Here is a 16,872-nt window from a genome sequence, read left to right as displayed (position 1 = left end):
TTGCTATGAAGTTGGTAGACTGAAATATTGATACTGGTTATTTTAAAAAATTAAACTTATGGAATATCTACAAAGTAAGTTACATTAGAACCTGTTGACAATTTATAATATTCCTGAAAAATAATTTTGAATGACAAATAATGCTATGGTTTTACTATAAATTAGGAACTTTAAAATCATCTTCCTTTAGTGCTTTCAACTGTCACACGGTCATAAATCAAAGACACGATAATTTCAAATAATCATGATACTATTTAGGCAGAATCTCATGTGTCAGTACTTTTAATATTGTATACATTGAATTATAACAAAAACCAACTATAACAAGATGTAGCCCCTCTGATCCATGAACGGCAAACTATCTTACAGTAAACCAAGTTTATATTCCACCATTAAATGTGGTTCGCCCATTAGTTCACTTTGAGATGGATCTGAAAGCAAACAAAAACAAACATTTAAAAATGTTATCGAAAAAAGATAAATTCAATTATTTCACTCTCATGAAAATCAAGAACAGTCAAAACTAATTCAAAGTGACAGAAAACAGAACAGTGGTTGCCTGGGGTCAAGGTTCAATGACTGACTGCAAAGGGACCAAGGTAACTTTTTGGGATAATGAAAACATTCTATAGCTTGATTGGGGGAACCTAGCTGTATGCACTTATTGAAATCCATAGGACTGTACACTTAAAAACAGGTGCATGTGATGGCATGTCAAGTACATCTCAATATAGCTGATTTTAAAAGAAAAAAACAGGTTGAAAAGTTCTCCTTTTTCAAGATTCTTAAAAAAGAATTGCCATTCAGTATAACCACTGTTGAAGTTTCCTTAGTGGACTACCTAAGAGACTGAAAATTATTGTATCACATCAGTTCAGCAGTCAATACTCTCCACAACCTGTCCCGTCACAAAAGCAGCCTTAGTAACAACTGACAATGCCCTGATTATTAGTAATAAACTGCTGTATACATAGCAAGCATTCAAAATATAAAACTTTTAAAAAGATACCTGCACAAGAGTATAAAGCATAGTTTTGTGTTAATGAATGAGGAAAAAAATAAGAAATAATAATAAAAATAAGAGAGAAATACACAATATATACTTTAAGATATAAATAGCATGATACTAACTGTATTAAAAAAAGAAAAAAAAAAGGTAAACACAAAGCAATGCCAAGTATTTTCTGACTATATATTTCTAAGTAGACACCGGAAAAAACTCTTAAAGGATATAGTAACTAAAACAACAGGTAACTAAGGAATGAGGCAAAGAAATGGGATCTGGATAATCATGAAAAATCTGAGTTTCAGAAGAAAAGCTTTAAATTCTTGAGCAGAGAACATTCATTTATTTAACCACAACTTTTTTTTTAAGTTCTATAAAAGTGTTAGTTCTTTATTATTATTATTATTATTTTTATTATTAGTTGTTCAAAACATTACATAGTTCTTGACATATTTCATACATTTGATTCAAGTGGGTTATGAACTCCCATTTTTACCCCGTACACAGATTGCAGAATCACATCGGTTACACATCCATGTTTTTACATACTGCCATACTAGTGTCTGTTGTATTCTGTTGCCTTTCCTATCCTCTACTATCCCCCCTCCCCTCCCCTCCCTCCCATCCACAACTTTCTTTTAAACTTTACTTACTTTTAAACTTGTGACTTTCATTACAAAGAATGAGCTATCACTTGCACACTATGAAAACAAGGTATACAAGGTGATTCTAGCAGTTTTATCCTATGAGCTTACTTGTAAGTCTGAGGAAGGACCAAAACTCCCCATGAGCCTCAGTTTACTCATCTTAAAGTGAAAGGGACTAGAGTGAATGAAAGGCACTTTCTGGCACTAAGAGTAAGCCTACTTTTGACTTTAATAGTACCCTCCTGATAAAATGTAGAGAATTTTCTTGGAGCATTTCACTGAGGAATAAACAAAAATTTCATCATCTCTAATACTCTAACAGACTTCACACAGTGCTTAGATTAACAAACTACTTCCTCATTGTAGACCTAAAACTATATTCTAAGTCAGAATTGATGATGAGAATGTGGTGCATATGGAAGAGCTTTAAACACTTACTATGGAACAAGCACTTTACAAATAAAAAAGAAAAATATCAAGGAAATACTATACAAATTATTAATATACGGTGAGATGACAAAGAGAATGGGGACACCTTAGGTAGTCAAGGAAAACCTCTCTGAAGAAGTGACATTAAAAATGAAAAAAAAAAAAAATCTGAAAAATGAGGAGGAAAAAAATATTCTAAGCAGAAGGAAGAGCTAATGCAAGGTTCTAAGTTCTAAGTTACCTGTATCTTATACAGTTACCCACAAAAGGGAAACCACTCAAAGGGCAATGTAGTAGTCTCATTGTGATAAAAATCAAGGAGGGATCTTTCCAGCTTAACATCTACCTTAGACAGATGCAAGGAATGAATTAAGTGAGATGCCCACCAGATAGTTAGTGACCTTTGTAAACATGAAATTATATCACAATTCACCTCTGCTTAAAACCATTCAATGGCTTTGAGCTGCAATCTGAATAAACTCCAGACTTCTGTTTATGATCTGTAGGCCTTGGCTTATCTGTTCCCTCTCTAAGTCAAAGACCTTGCCTTATTCCACTCTATTTTGCTCCAAAACACTTCAGTCATGAGATTCTTCTTACAGAGCTCTCAAGTGTGCTAGGAAACAACACTCAATTGGTCTCTCACAACTCTGCAATCCCTGGGAGCACAGATATTGCCATTGCTCTGGACTCTTCAAGGCTGTTTCTAAAGTGAAGCACAGGAGCACAGAGGAGCACAGAACGGGCAGATTTATTGTCCACTGTAAGATTCAGGTACTCTGAAAATGGAGTTCTTCTCCAGAAATAAAATACACGATTTATATAGACTGCCTGACCCTCTCTTTTCATGTTTCCCTGTGGGAAGTGGGAAACCAACAGAAATGCTGATACTTGGCTACCACTATTGCTACGAGTAATAAACTGTCCTTTGTTTCCAGGAGTCTGGTGTATTCTGCCAGTGGCCATGAAACCATGGCAGGCTAACTTGTTAGCTTCTAAGTAGTTAAAATTTCAAACTCTTCAGAGACCCTGGACATATTATTTCTTCTGCCTAAAGTCTTTCCTCTCCTTTTAACTCAACTAATCCATATATCTTTCAGAATTAACTTGTGTGTCATAGTCCCAGAATTTATCACAATTTCTAATTATATGCCAGTTTTTTCTGCTTAACATTTGCCTCCTCCGTTAGAAAGATATCTATTTTGTTCACCATTGTATATTGAGCATAGCCCAATGCCTGACATATATTCAATTGACTGAATAAATCTTAAGTTCTTCTTCCTTTCTTTGTACACAATTACAGAAGCAGATTTTCAAATGAATATATTTTTGTAAGTAAACAAAAGTTAATATACAGACCTACCACCATACTAGTTTCAAATAAGCTTAAGGATCCAGGTTTCCTGCATTCAAAAAGTTCCCTCAGGGAAGATTCTCAAAGAGGCTCACTAGACTTCTGTTGTGTCCACAGCATTTCCTTACCGGACATAAACAGCCAAGCAAAACTGTTTTTCTGTTTCTTCTGTACTGCTGGGGCTTAAAGAGCAGAGGCAGTACTACACAAGATTATATTTGTTTATCTTCCTCAGGACCAGAAAAAAATAGAGAATACTCCTCACACTTTTCTTAGTTAAGTCATTAATCTCACTTGTAATATAATCATTTAGGAAATTTTGTTAAGAATGACACTCTCCTCACCACCTAATGAAACACAAACTAGTTACATCCCACAAATGCTATGAAAACTGAAACAACTATCATTGTTTAAGCCACCAAACTACTGTATGACACAAACATAGCAAACTTGATTCTCAGGACACGGAATGTTTATCTTGACTGAAATGGTTATAACCAGTATAATCACAAAATTCACGTGAATAATTTTCACTTTAACACTATTTAAGGACAGTTATTACCATTAAATTTTACCTTCCTGCTGTGAATAAGAACAAGTGAATTCAACTGATGTAAACTCTATGAACACGAAGGATACTGTTTTGTTTGCTGTTGTCAGCTTGTATATTACAGAGCTCCACAAAAAGATGCTGAATGACACTTACCATTAAGAATATCTTCAAATCCAATAGTCTCATCATTACCCCTCAAAATATCCAGAGAAAGATTTGAGCTTGAAAGAAATGGAAGACGCTGAACCTTTGGGAAAAGCAGAAAAGAGCAAAATTAGGAGAAAAACAAGGGAAAAAGCCAAAATGTATTATTTGATTTCATACTCTTCACTCTTTATTTGAAAAGTTCACAAAACTAAGTAAAGTAGCAAATTTAACCAGTGAGGGTGGGGGGAAAAAAAAAAAAAAAACACTTCAGGTTTTAGTACAAACCAAGTTCTTAAAAATTCCTCAGAGCTCTTTTCAAAATATGTCAAGATATGGAAATTGTAGCTTATATTAACACTTTATCCCATCAGGTTTACACATTTTGAAGTTTGGTTAGGTCCAGAAAAACTACAGCATGTCTGACAAGATACGATGAAAAATCCCAGAGCTTAACACCTTGCTTTGTTCCTGATACATATGGGATGATCACAATCCTGAACAAATTCCAATTCAAAAAAATAATAATAATTTTATATTATTATATGAAATAATATAAAATGAAGTAATGCTAAATGAATTATTTCATTTTATATGTTGTTTTGTACAACTCATAGTACAAATATTAGGTATATCCCTTTCAAATAGTGGTGGTAACCAGAAATGTCAACCAAAGTCATTTGTGAAGCCTTTCAAAATATGATGTCTTTCTGAACCAATGTGATCTCTTTTTTTCCAAGTATTAAATACATATACCATAGACTGGTACCTAAGTACAATATAATGGAGAAAGCACGGGGCTTGGAAGAAGAATGCCATTGATTCAAATTCTGATTTTATCACCTAAGCAATCATATAGCTTTGTGCAAGTTATCTGACCCATTCCAGCCTCAGTTTTCTCATTCAAAACTTAACAAACTTTAATGTAGCCAAACCAAATTTTCAGTCTTTGTTCTTGTTAGTTGTCCAGCAGTTGTAACTGATCAGTGCAGATATTTTTGGATATTGCCAAAAGACTACCAAAAGAGTAATAGGCACAACTTAGAATAAATAAATTTTTAAAAAAAGAAGGCATAATAGGGGGCTGGGGTGGTGGCTCAGTGGTACAGCACCTGCCTAGCATGTGCAAGGAACTGGGTTCGATTCTCAGCCCCATATATAAATAAAATAAAGGTCTACTGACAACTAAAAAATATTTTTAAAAAATAGACAGTTAATGACTAATGACAGTAGGATTTTTAAAACAATTATACCTTCAGAATCTAAGGAGGCAGTTATAATCACTTTTCCTCCCAAAACATATATCCAGACTGAGGACATTAATGCTCTTCAATTACTAATGGCCTATAAAATCATTAGGTCTTTATACTGTGGAAAAAAATTCTCTAGACTGTCAAACCAAAAAGATTAAAGGAAAGTGGGGAGAAAAGAGGAGGGAGAGGAAGAAGAAACAGAAATGGGTACCTATAAATTAAGCCATGAGCGAAGCATCTGGCAGGTAGTTAGATTAGAGGTAGAGTCCTGAGAAGGCATCAAAAAGAGGGATGAGTCATTATGTATCTTGATAAGCAGGAACTACAAAAGTATAGGGTTCAAAAAAAAATAAGTTGAAATTCTAGGAGAATATTTTGGATTAAATGGTCTTAAAAAACTTGGGCCCAAACATGAGCAATACGTAGTTGAAACCTGAGTAATATTAAATAAGAAAAGTGAAAAATTCTATGCCAAACATACATTATTTCATTTAATCTTCAGAATAACCCAATATTATTCTTATTGCTCTCTCCATTTCACATTAAAAACTAATCCAAAAAAATCAAAGAACACTGGGTTTACAAAAGGCCTCTAACTTACTTGAATTTTTAAGACTAAAAGGTAGCACACCAAGATTCAGACCCAAATTAATTTGATTTAAAGCCTTGCTCTTTTTAGAGCTTTATTCTTGGTAAAAAGTATTCCAAGTAGCTTCGAGAATAACTTAGCCGATATAATTGATGCCACTGACAAAATTTATTGAAAAGGACACAATTTTTGCTATGTCTGAGAAAGGAATCTATATGAATAAGAAAACACATGCAAAAGCCAAAAGGTCAAAGAACATAATTAAGGAATTTCAAGTAGCTTAGGAGAGTGTGGACTATGGTTTGAAGAAGTCAATTCATGAACAAGTCACATTAAGGCACTGAGTTTTATTTTAAGGGCAAAGTAAGGGGAGTAACACAATCAAATTTGTTTTACAAAGCTTATTCTGGCTACAGTGTGAATATGTTTGAGGGGCAGCAGGATGAGTGTTACAGTACTCTGGATGAGGCACTGCAGGTTAAGAGTTAGCACAAGAAGCTGGCACATAACTATAATTCCAGAGTCAGGAGGCTGAAGCAGGAGAACAGCAAGTTCAAAGCCAGCCTCAGCAACTTACAAGACCCCATCTCAAAATAAAACATAAAAAGGGATGGAGATGTGGCTCAGTGGTGAAGTGCCCCTGGTTTAAATCCCCAGTACCAAATAAACAACAAAAGAAATCAGCATAGTAGATATGGTGAGAAGATCATGTAATGCACTGGCTGTTTGGGGGAAGTGGGGGTGAAGGAGTTGGGGATGAGGTGCTGAGATAATCAAGGCTAATACTTCAATTTCTGCCCTAGGCAGAAATCTATCCATGTGATAAGGAGTATCCAAGGAATAATGAGTTATTCTGTATTTATACATGTGAAATTTGAGGCACCTGTAGGACTTCCAATTGGAAAAGGGGGTAGGTTTATAGCTCATAAGAATTATAACTTAGGAGTCATTAGCATGTAAATAACTAAAGCAATAGGAATAGGTAGAAAATAGAGTGAGGAGAGGACCAAAGATGGGGTACTAATAAAATTGGCATTTCAGGGAACAGATAAAACAAAGGAATCTACAGAGAAACCTGAGAATGAGATTTCAGAGAGGAGAGGAACATCATGAAAATGTGGCATTCTTAAAGACCAAAAAGCCATGAGGTTCAAATACTACTGAGAGTGCAAATCAAATTACAGCAAAACAACATCCCCAATGCTCAGGAACCAATTTTTCTAGTGTAATGAGTCAGAATACAGTGGGTTGAATGAATAGGAGTTAAAAGGGCCACATACAGGTAACCTCGGCAACTTTTTCAAAAAATTCAATTTGCAGAAGCAAACATAAGTTTCTATGAAGGAATGTGGTACTGATATATTTTGTTTTATTTTAAAAGACAAAAGAGATTTTCAATATATGTAAATGCTGTTGATGAGACAGCAAGAAGAAAGAGAGGTTGAATGTATCAACTACAGAAAGGGATTTCTCTGAAGTAGAATGATTTGATATAATCCAGAACACAAGTAGGGGGCAGTTCTTACACAATTGGAAGGAAGTACTTTTTTCCTTTTCAACAGTTATACCCTGCTATAAACTAACTGCATACTCAATACTATCAGTTGGATATTCCCCAGAATCTCAAATTCAACATAACCCATAAAAAGCAGAAAAACATGAACAGTAGATGCAGGTAAGTTTTCAGATACTGAGCCTGTAAGTTAAGGCAGTTTTCTGTTTAATGAACTCTTTTTTCCTTTATGATGGAGGAATTAAGTTTCTACCCTAAAAAAGGGGAAGCAGAATAGGTTATAAGGGAATAAGGAAAGTAATGCTTGCACTGCTATTGTGAAAACCGAGGAGTCTTTTGACTGGTGTCAACATGTCTTAGACAAAACATAACTAAGCTCCATAAACTCACCTGCTGCACTGCTTTAAATTCCATTTGTAATTTTAGAGGAGCAAATAGACCTTGGATGTTTCTCAGTGTGGAAAAATTCATTTTATCTTGGTTGAGCTGGAACTACAAAAAACAACATGTTACACTCAATACTCTGCTTTCAAAACAGCATTGATACATATACAACAAAACATTTGGAAGAAAGATTTTAATATTCATAACTAAAATTAAAACAAAGTGCTTTAACTAGTTTCTTCTAATTTTGGAACATTTCTGAGTATCTTATCTAGCTTACAGGTAGTCTTCACCAGTGTAAAATTATTACCTAAATTTTAGATTTACAAAACTTATAAATTAAGCAATGTTTTTCACATTGCAAAAGGATGCTTATAAGACATAATTATATTTCAGTACTTTTGATTAGGAGTATCGCAAAACTGGTAGAGCAAAGAAAATATGTAAATAAGCTTGAGATCCAGAAACTGTCACATACACGACAAACTTAATAGTGAATTTCTAAGCACAAAAGTATATTATTTCAAAGGATTTCAATAAAATAAATAATCACAAATTGTAAAATGTTGTTAATTAAATTTCAATATTTAAATTACAGGGGAGGGGGGCAGAAAAGATGGTGGAATGAGAAGAACATCATTACCCTAGGTACATGTATGACTGCTCATATGGTGCAACTCTACATAGTGTATAACCAGAGAAATGAAAAGTTGTGCTCCATTTGTGTACAATGAATCAAAATGCTGCATTCTTCTGTCATGTATAACTAATTAGGACAAATTTAAAAAATAAATTCCTGTGGGGTGTACCTCTAAAAGGCTATTCAATTTGTACTGGTTACTAATCAGCAATTTTATTTTTCCTAGAACTCTATTTTTATTAAGCACTGATATTAAGAAAACTTGATCCTAATTTAATATGCCTCAGAAAAAATTAACATGACTCTGGATCTAAAACATGGTTTTCCAAAGTGGTTCTTAAGGATAGTGAATAAAATATGCAAACAGACTGCTGCAAAATTCTGAATGTAATTATGAGACAAAGTGAATTCTTGTGATTGTTTTTTATTATACTATACTCTCTTGGAAGATTTGTTTCTAATAATCATAAAAAAATCATATTCATCAAAAATCTATTGAGAGATCAGTGTTTATTTGGGGCATGACTGGGGGCCACAAATACGAAAATGTGAAAAATAAGGTATATCTAACAATACTGTTTTAAATTACGTCAGCTTGACAAAGCAAAATTTTCAGACGGTCCTTAGGGAAAGGGGTATTTTATGATATAATCTGAAGGGTTTTCTTTAAAGTTACCCTCATGATAAATAAATATAATTTCATGCAAAAAAAATTAACTTATATATATTCTGGTGAATGCATCCAACTTGTTATGTGATGTTAAAATGCAATTATCAATAAGATATACTCCACGTATGTATTATATGTCAAAATATACTCTACCATCATGTGTATCTAAAGAGAATAAAATTTTTAAAAATGTAATTATCAATCAACACATAAATAACAAGCATGTGCAAATTTAGGTTTTATGGTGATAACATAATAAAACAGAAGACACCACTACTGACATCATGGGTCAAATAATTCTTTGTTTTAGGGACTGACCTATGCACTATAGAATATTTGGCAGCATCCTTGACCTCTACCCAAAAGACACCAGTGTTAACAATCCCCTACAGCCATGCCATCTATAAGGACAAAAAACATTTTCTGACATTACCATCTGAAACTAAGATGCAAAATCCCTCTATCCCTGAAAATCACTGGTAAAAACAATAAGGGTGAATTATCACTATCACCACTGCAGCTCCAATTATGGAGAGCTGCTAGAGGATAACAAAATGCCAAGGAAAAGACCATTCCTAACTCCCTTTTACAGATGAGGAGACCAAAACTTAAGAGTGATTAAGCAATTTGTCCAAGTTTGGTTAATAAGCATGATGCCAATATAGTTCAACTACACAACCCATGCTAAAGAACTTCAACAGATAACAAGTACCAAAAAATTTCTAGAGAGGGGATGAAGAGAAGACAGTCAGTCATAAAATGGACAAGTGATTAAAGAAAAATACAAAGAAGACCTAAGCTGAGTCTCCAAAGACCTAAGAAGCTTCTAGACTCTTCACCATTTTGGCCAGTCTCATCAGATTTGTCAAAGTGTCTTAACATGTATTGCTCAGAACAGAACCAATATTGCAGATCAAATGGTCAGACTAATGTGTAGGAAAGTGAGAATATAATCTCCCTGAATTTGAGCCTTGTCTTATTATTAATAGAGGTCAGTAAAAATGTTCTTTTCAGAACTAATGCGACCTGCTGGCTTATACTGAGCACATAGTCAATTAAAATTATCAGGTTTTACATAATAATACAATAATATGTGTAAAACCCAAATGCAGAACTTTACACTCACCACTATAAATATTTTTCTTAAAGTTTTGACCTAGCCTTTTGCTTTATATTGCCTCCACGATACAATTCAATAATTCATCAAAATGAACTACCCATGTAAGCAATTTCTTTTCCCTAAAACCCAATTTACATGCTTTTTATGGCTACCTTCAGGTCTCTGTAAAACACTTAGCCTTCCTAAGTGTTCACTAAACTACCTAAGATGCACACAGAGGACAACATGTCTACCAAATGCTCCCTCTAAAATGATAATTCCTCAGTCATCGCAGTCTGGGTAGTTACCAACCAAAAACACTCAGTCCATAATCTACCACCTTATCCTCAAGTTTATCCCAGGTAAGATAATTTGATCCTTTGACTGACCCACTTGGTAATTTAATAAAAAAATGAACAAAGATTAACTTGTTGTGAGTAATGATCACTGTTTACTGGACTAAATGTTCTCAGTTATCTACTAAACAGTCTACTTAAGAACAGTGCCAGGGATCAATTTTGCCACAAACTACTTTTGATTAGATCTCTTAGAAAAGTGGTATATTTATCCATCTTTGGTCTAAAGGCAATTTTCACTTCTCCATTATGATCCACTATGGTTTCATAATCATACTCACACGCTTTTAAGTCTACTCTGATTAAGATTTAGTAAAGCAATATAATAATGATAATTATATATGGACTGTTAACTTCTGAGCCTAAAACCTGATGCATTAAAAGCAAATAGGAGTTCTATTTTCTCATATTTGAACCTCTATTTCATAATTCTATCAGGTGCTCAACTTTTTCTTATAATAAGATTTTTTCCCTTGCTAAAGAGGAAGAAGAAAAAAAGGAATAAATAATCTGTTACCTAGGTGACACTGTATCATATTCCCCAGTACTGAGATACAGTTTTCTTATCCTAAATGTATATTTAAAAACTCCTTAAGCTGCCTTTAGATCATTGTACATGCCATTCCCTCTTTGGGAGTGACCTTTTCCCATTCAAGTACCTGGTGAACACCAACCTAAACTGTTCAAAGGCCCCTCCTATATAAAGCCTTCCAAAATCCCTAAGCAGAAGTGGTTGCATCCTTGGCCCTCTCTAGCACTTTATGAAGCCTCCTAGCTACTGCTTATCTTCCCTATTAAATTTTATGTTTCTTAAGAATGGGGATTATGACATAGCCATCTGTGTACACTGTGCCTCATGGATATGTCTCTCAGTAATTTGGAAATGCTAGACTTGACAAAGAGGCCAAAACTAGAGAAAAGTACTCAGTTAGCAACAGCAAAAATGGCAAGGAAAAAATAGGTTTTTCAAATGAGAAAATAATTATGAGAGGAATGGAAAAATGGACCACTCTTTAGATTTATTCATAAAATAAACAAAAGAGGATGTGTAGAAAGAGAGATTTAGTGAAGCAATATAATGATAATTCAGAAGTCTGTCCTAGAAGGCAAATTAAAAATAAAGACTCATTGTTGGTTGGGGATGTGGCTCAAGCGGTAGCGCGCTCGCCTGGCATGCGTGCGGCCCGGGTTCGATCCTCAGCACCACATACAAACAAAGATGTTGTGTCCGCTGAAAACTAAAAAATAAATATTAAAAAAAATTCTCTCTGTCTCTCACTCTCTCTTTAAAAAAAAAAATATTTAAAGACTCATTGTCAAATCCTCACCAGAACTGTAATAAACCACAAAATATTACTAACAGTAATATAGTAGAGGATAAAATTAAAGACATAGGTAACATACTTACATTTTTTTCTGATAATTCAAGAGGATGACTGGGCAAAAGTTCATTTTTCACACAAGAAAAACTGGAAGAAAAAAATATATTTAAAAGATTACTTCACTTACTACTCACTGTTCAAAAATGCATCTATCAAGGGTCTTACTATAACAGTATGCTAAATGGCTGGGGTGTAGCTCAGTCAGAGTGAGTACTTAGCATGCACAAGGCCCAGAGTTTGATCCCCAAGGACGGACGAAAGGACACACACAGACACACAGACAGATACACATATACACACAATAAAAGTATGTTATGAGAAAACCTGTCCTATATTTTGGTAATAGTTATGGAAACAGACGAATATGTTAAAATGACTGTACAATAAAAGAAAAAAAGCCAAACATTCTATATCATAATTATTTTAAAACGTATTTATTATAGACATTGTTGGTGGAGACTTCAATCACTAGAGGTAATTCTCCAAAATAAGGTGCTAAATAATGCTCTATGTCTAGAAAGAATGTAATAAATTGTTTTTATTATCACTACTACATCTTTCGCTACAATATTATAAGAGATTATGTATGTCCCCAGACACAAGCTTAAGAATGCCATTCTACCATAATAGCAAAAATCTTAAGATCAGATTTTAAAAAAATTCAAAAACACAGGATATTTATGGGAGGAGAAGGCATAACCCTATTTGGTTTGGCAGTAAAGTGAATTGCAAAGAAAAACAACTACCAGACACATGTATCTAAACATATTTTAAATACATAGAAACATAAAGTGCAAAGGGACATAACTGTGAGTTAAAGCTAGGGGGAAAAAAAAAACAGCAGCCAATGCTTACTGATTGCTTACTAAAGTTAGGTACTGTTTTAAGTATTTTTCAGGTATTAACTTATTTATCCTTCAAATATTGTTCAGGTATTAACTTATTTACTTTTCAAATTAAGATACAAACTATGATTAGCCTAGTGGATAGATGAGGACACTGGGACACAGAGCAATTAAGTAACCTACCCAAAGGCATATATCCATTAAATAGCACAGTTGGGTTACAAATCTAGGTAGTCTGAGTCTTCCACTCATCCTCTTAACTGCTATGTTCTAGCACGCCTCAAATAAAAGTGAATTACTCCAATAATAAGAAGAAAAACTGCTCTCCAAGTTACCAGTAAAAAAAAAAAAAACAAAAGAAAGAAAGAAAAAAGAAAATTCTACCAAAGCACTACTGGATAACATACTAAGAGGATGCCTTATGCTAGGAAGCTACCCCAATAAGATGCTTCTTCAACTATAGGAAACATCTAAGCCTCTTTCCCTTCCCATCTATCTAAGGTATATTACTTGCTATCTCCCAATTTAAATATGCATTAATAACCTATCAAAATATTTAAAGAATTTTGTGGAAAATAATTCAGAGAAACATTTAATTACAACAAAGTTAAAGCCACAATTCCCTCATGTACCCTTTCCGAAGAAGATCATGACTTTCAAAAGGCCCACTTGCTGAAAGTTCTGAAACTGGAATACTGTCTTTTAGTTGAGATCCAAGTCCTCTGGCATTCTACAACACAAATCAAAAACATCATTAAAGGCAAAATAATTTTTTTCACAGACAACATCTATTTAAAAAAAAAAAAAAAAAAAAGCCTTTTTAAGCAGGAGAGAGAAAAGATTAAGTACTGTACCCTCAAAGAGTCCACAATCCAGACAATTAGAATATGCCTTAAGTATTACGGTAGAGGAACATACAAGGTAAATAAGTAATAACAAATTTGGGAAAGGACTCCTGACTTGATCTCTGAAGACTGACAGATTAGAAATCATTCCATGAAAAAATAAGTTAACACTGCTAAAGGGATGGAAATATAAATGAACAAGCTACAAGCAGTTTGAGATGACTAGCTAAATATATATATAAGGCAGAACCAAAGGCTAGCAAAATTTAAAAATGGAAAGTCTTGTGTTGACTTTTACTCTCATATTCGTAGACAGCCATTTACTCTAAAAATGATAGATCAGATTTGCTTTCATGAAGAGATCCCTCTCTTAGGTTGTAATATTTTAACATCCAATGAAAAAGTTGAGAACAGAATCCTAGAGAATATCATTCCTTAAGGACAAAGAACAAACAAATGGGATTAAGAACAGACAGCACAGCTAAAAAAAAAAAAAAAAAAAAAAAAAAAAAANGGGGAGTGTGTATGTATAAAAAAAAAAAAAAAAAAAGTGGTCACAGAAGATAAAGGAAAAAGGGAATTTCAGAAAGTTTCTACAAGAACACATAACCTATTTTAAAATTTTATCTAATCAGGATAGCGTAAAACAAAAAATTAAAAAGAAAAAAAACAGTGCACTGGGAACTGATATATTGTCATCCTATATATTTGTACTATGAAACTTTTAATTACCAAATATTTTTTAGTATCTATTTCGGCCAGGTACTGTGCTAGATGTTGAAGAAGCACAACTACCTCACAGGGCTTCATCTAATGAAGATATATTAACAAGAAAATAAAACATAGTAAATGTTACAGCAGGAAAAGCACAAGATGCTGACTTTAAATTACTGGTTGCTTATATTCCTGCAATTCTGCAGAAAAAAAATGCAAAACAGCTACAGGCAGTTTGGTATCTAATCTTTTCCTATATTAGGAGAAACTATTCTGAGAAACCAGCTTTCTGACTTTTTAATTCATTTGTATACTTGTTTGGTCAGATACTTTATCCTGTTTAGTGTTTTTCATTCTTCCACCCCTGTCCAGGCTCTCATAAGAGATAATTCCAACAGTACTCTACTGGGTCTTGCTGCTTAGGCTCACCCATTTTCCAAATATGCATAACAAGGTTTTCCTAACACACACAATTTGCCCTACCAAAACTGATTCAAACACACACACATACACAAAATTTATTGGTTCATCAATGTCTGAATAATAAAAGTCCAGAACTTAGCCTGGAATTCAAAACCTGCACAAGAGGTTCCCACTCTTCTACATAGAGTTAGTCAAGACAGATCAGGAAAAGAATATGGAATCTAGTGTGAACCCTCACTAATCTACTTTGGGACTGCTAGCAAAGCTACACACTTCTCTGGCCTTCACCACTAGGTAGCTGAACTCATTCCTGGACTAGAGTTGTAGGGTTGTAGCTTTAAAAATGTTAGCTTCTATTACTATCCTACATGAAGTTCTCCTACTACTAAACTGTTTTATGGTAAGTGACTAAAGAAAAGTTCTTCTATACACAAAGAAAAGGAATTCTAATTTCTGGATTCCACTGTGATCATTTTTTCCAATTCCCTTCTTTAAAATATCAGGATTAATATTTAAGATTTCTAATAAAATAGCAGAGTAAAACAAACTGGTGAAAACCTAATAACCAGTTAAATCTGGGTGTGTTTATCAAACTTCTTTAATTAGCAATATTGACCAACACAAGCTTTCTAGATTTGGTTGAATGGTCTACCAGCACTGCTGATACCAGAGTCAGTGGCAAAGGTGCTTCAGGAGTCTTTCCAAACATCACAACTTTTACATAGAAGAGAAAGAGAAAGTAAGAGAGAAGAGAAACAGGGAGCAAACAGGAGAGGCAAGAGCGGATTCTGATTCTTCCCTCCAACACATGGAATACTACGAACTAGGAAAAACGTAAAGTAAGGCTGACTTGTCCAACTGCAACCTATAATTGTGGGTTGGTTATCAAGCAGTTAAAAGACGGGGAAGAGGAGGGATAGGTTGGAGGACTCTGGGCTCAAAGAGGTCATCGCTCAGGGAAAGGAATAGTCGGAGGTGACACGCCACAAAACGTTGCTCTTTCGGGTTTACCCTTTCCAACGATAGGAAAACTCAGACGAGCAAGAGGAATAAGATAAAGCCAAACCGCTGCTCGCGGGAAGAGCCTGAGTCCGGCAGCCCCAGACAGCCCCAGCCCGCCCCAATCCAGTGACTCGACAGATCCTGGCGCACGAGGCCGGCCTCGTTCCCAGGCCACCGCCGCCAGTCACGAACAGGCTGAGAGGTGGCGGCCTGTTCCTGCCTGGCCACGGGGCCGAGCCTGCCTGAAATTCGGGCGGCCGAGAGGCTCACTCACCATCTTCACACAGCTCAGGGAACTCCGCTCAGCCTCGTTACCGTCAGTCGGCCCTGCTGCTCACTTCCGTTTCCGGCCCCCCCACATCCGCCGGAAGTGCGTCCGTCCGGGCGAGGAAGGAAGGAGGGCGCGGGTCGTTGGAGGGAGCCGTGCGGGGCCGGGGCTCCCACGCTTGCAATCCCGAGGGGCCCAGGGCCAAGGGCGCAGTAAGGGTGTGGGCTTGGGGGACAGTGGGGTGGGGACGGGACGTGCCGGAGGGGAGGGAGGACACGAACTCCGCTTTTTTAATAAACACGTACCGTTTGTACGGCATTTTAAGACGTGTCATGTGGTTTTGTAGATATATCGCTTTATTTTATACAAAATCTCTTACAAGTAGGCATCACCTGAGACTGTCTAGCTAGTCAGGCAAAGGCTGGATGCAAGGCATTTGCTAATTTATTTTTAAAAATCATATATCAAAGACCTGCTATGTTAGGAACTATGTGCTGAGTCTAAGACCAGAAGAAGGACCAGACTGCGTCCCTGGACTAGAGGAGAAAGGGGACTCCAAGGTCTGGCCCAGGAAGCGTGAGAACTGACATCTTAGTAAATGTCATCATGATTGACATGCTGGGCTCGTGGAACCACATATCAGCACAATTCTAAGTGCCAAACAGGAATTATATCCTTTAATCTCCTCAACAGCCTTATGAGATAGATAAACTGCTATTTACAGGTGAGGAAACCAAGACATAAAGAGATTTAAAA

The 16,872-nt window shown here is 35.3% G+C and overlaps 1 protein-coding gene across 1 annotated transcript; it reads right to left on the bottom strand.

Annotated features, from left to right (window-relative positions):
• Positions 1–266: 266 nt before the first annotated feature.
• Positions 267–16,296, bottom strand: LOC107140962 (proteasome maturation protein). Its single transcript, XM_015484179.2, has 6 exons — positions 16,123–16,296; positions 13,497–13,594; positions 12,046–12,106; positions 7,879–7,980; positions 4,143–4,236; positions 267–431 (listed from the first exon to the last, which is right to left on the bottom strand). Exons 1-6 carry the CDS (start codon positions 16,123–16,125, stop codon positions 364–366), a joined length of 426 nt encoding a protein of 141 aa, XP_015339665.1. The 5' UTR covers positions 16,126–16,296; the 3' UTR covers positions 267–363.
• Between the last annotated feature and the right edge of the window lie 576 nt (positions 16,297–16,872).

Source organism: Marmota marmota, unplaced genomic scaffold, assembly GCF_001458135.2.
Source record: "Marmota marmota marmota unplaced genomic scaffold, marMar, whole genome shotgun sequence".
Taxonomy (NCBI): Eukaryota; Metazoa; Chordata; class Mammalia; order Rodentia; family Sciuridae; genus Marmota; species Marmota marmota.
This window is presented reverse-complemented; position numbering and strand designations above follow the sequence as displayed.

Excerpts from the sequence above, each read along its gene's own strand:
- LOC107140962 (XM_015484179.2), bottom strand. Across the intron at positions 7,981-12,045 it reads TTGAATTATCAGAAAAAAAT|TTCCAGCTCAACCAAGATAA; the intron begins GTAAGTATGTTA and ends TGTTTTTTGTAG. Across the intron at positions 4,237-7,878 it reads AATTTAAAGCAGTGCAGCAG|GTTCAGCGTCTTCCATTTCT; the intron begins GTGAGTTTATGG and ends CTTTTCCCAAAG.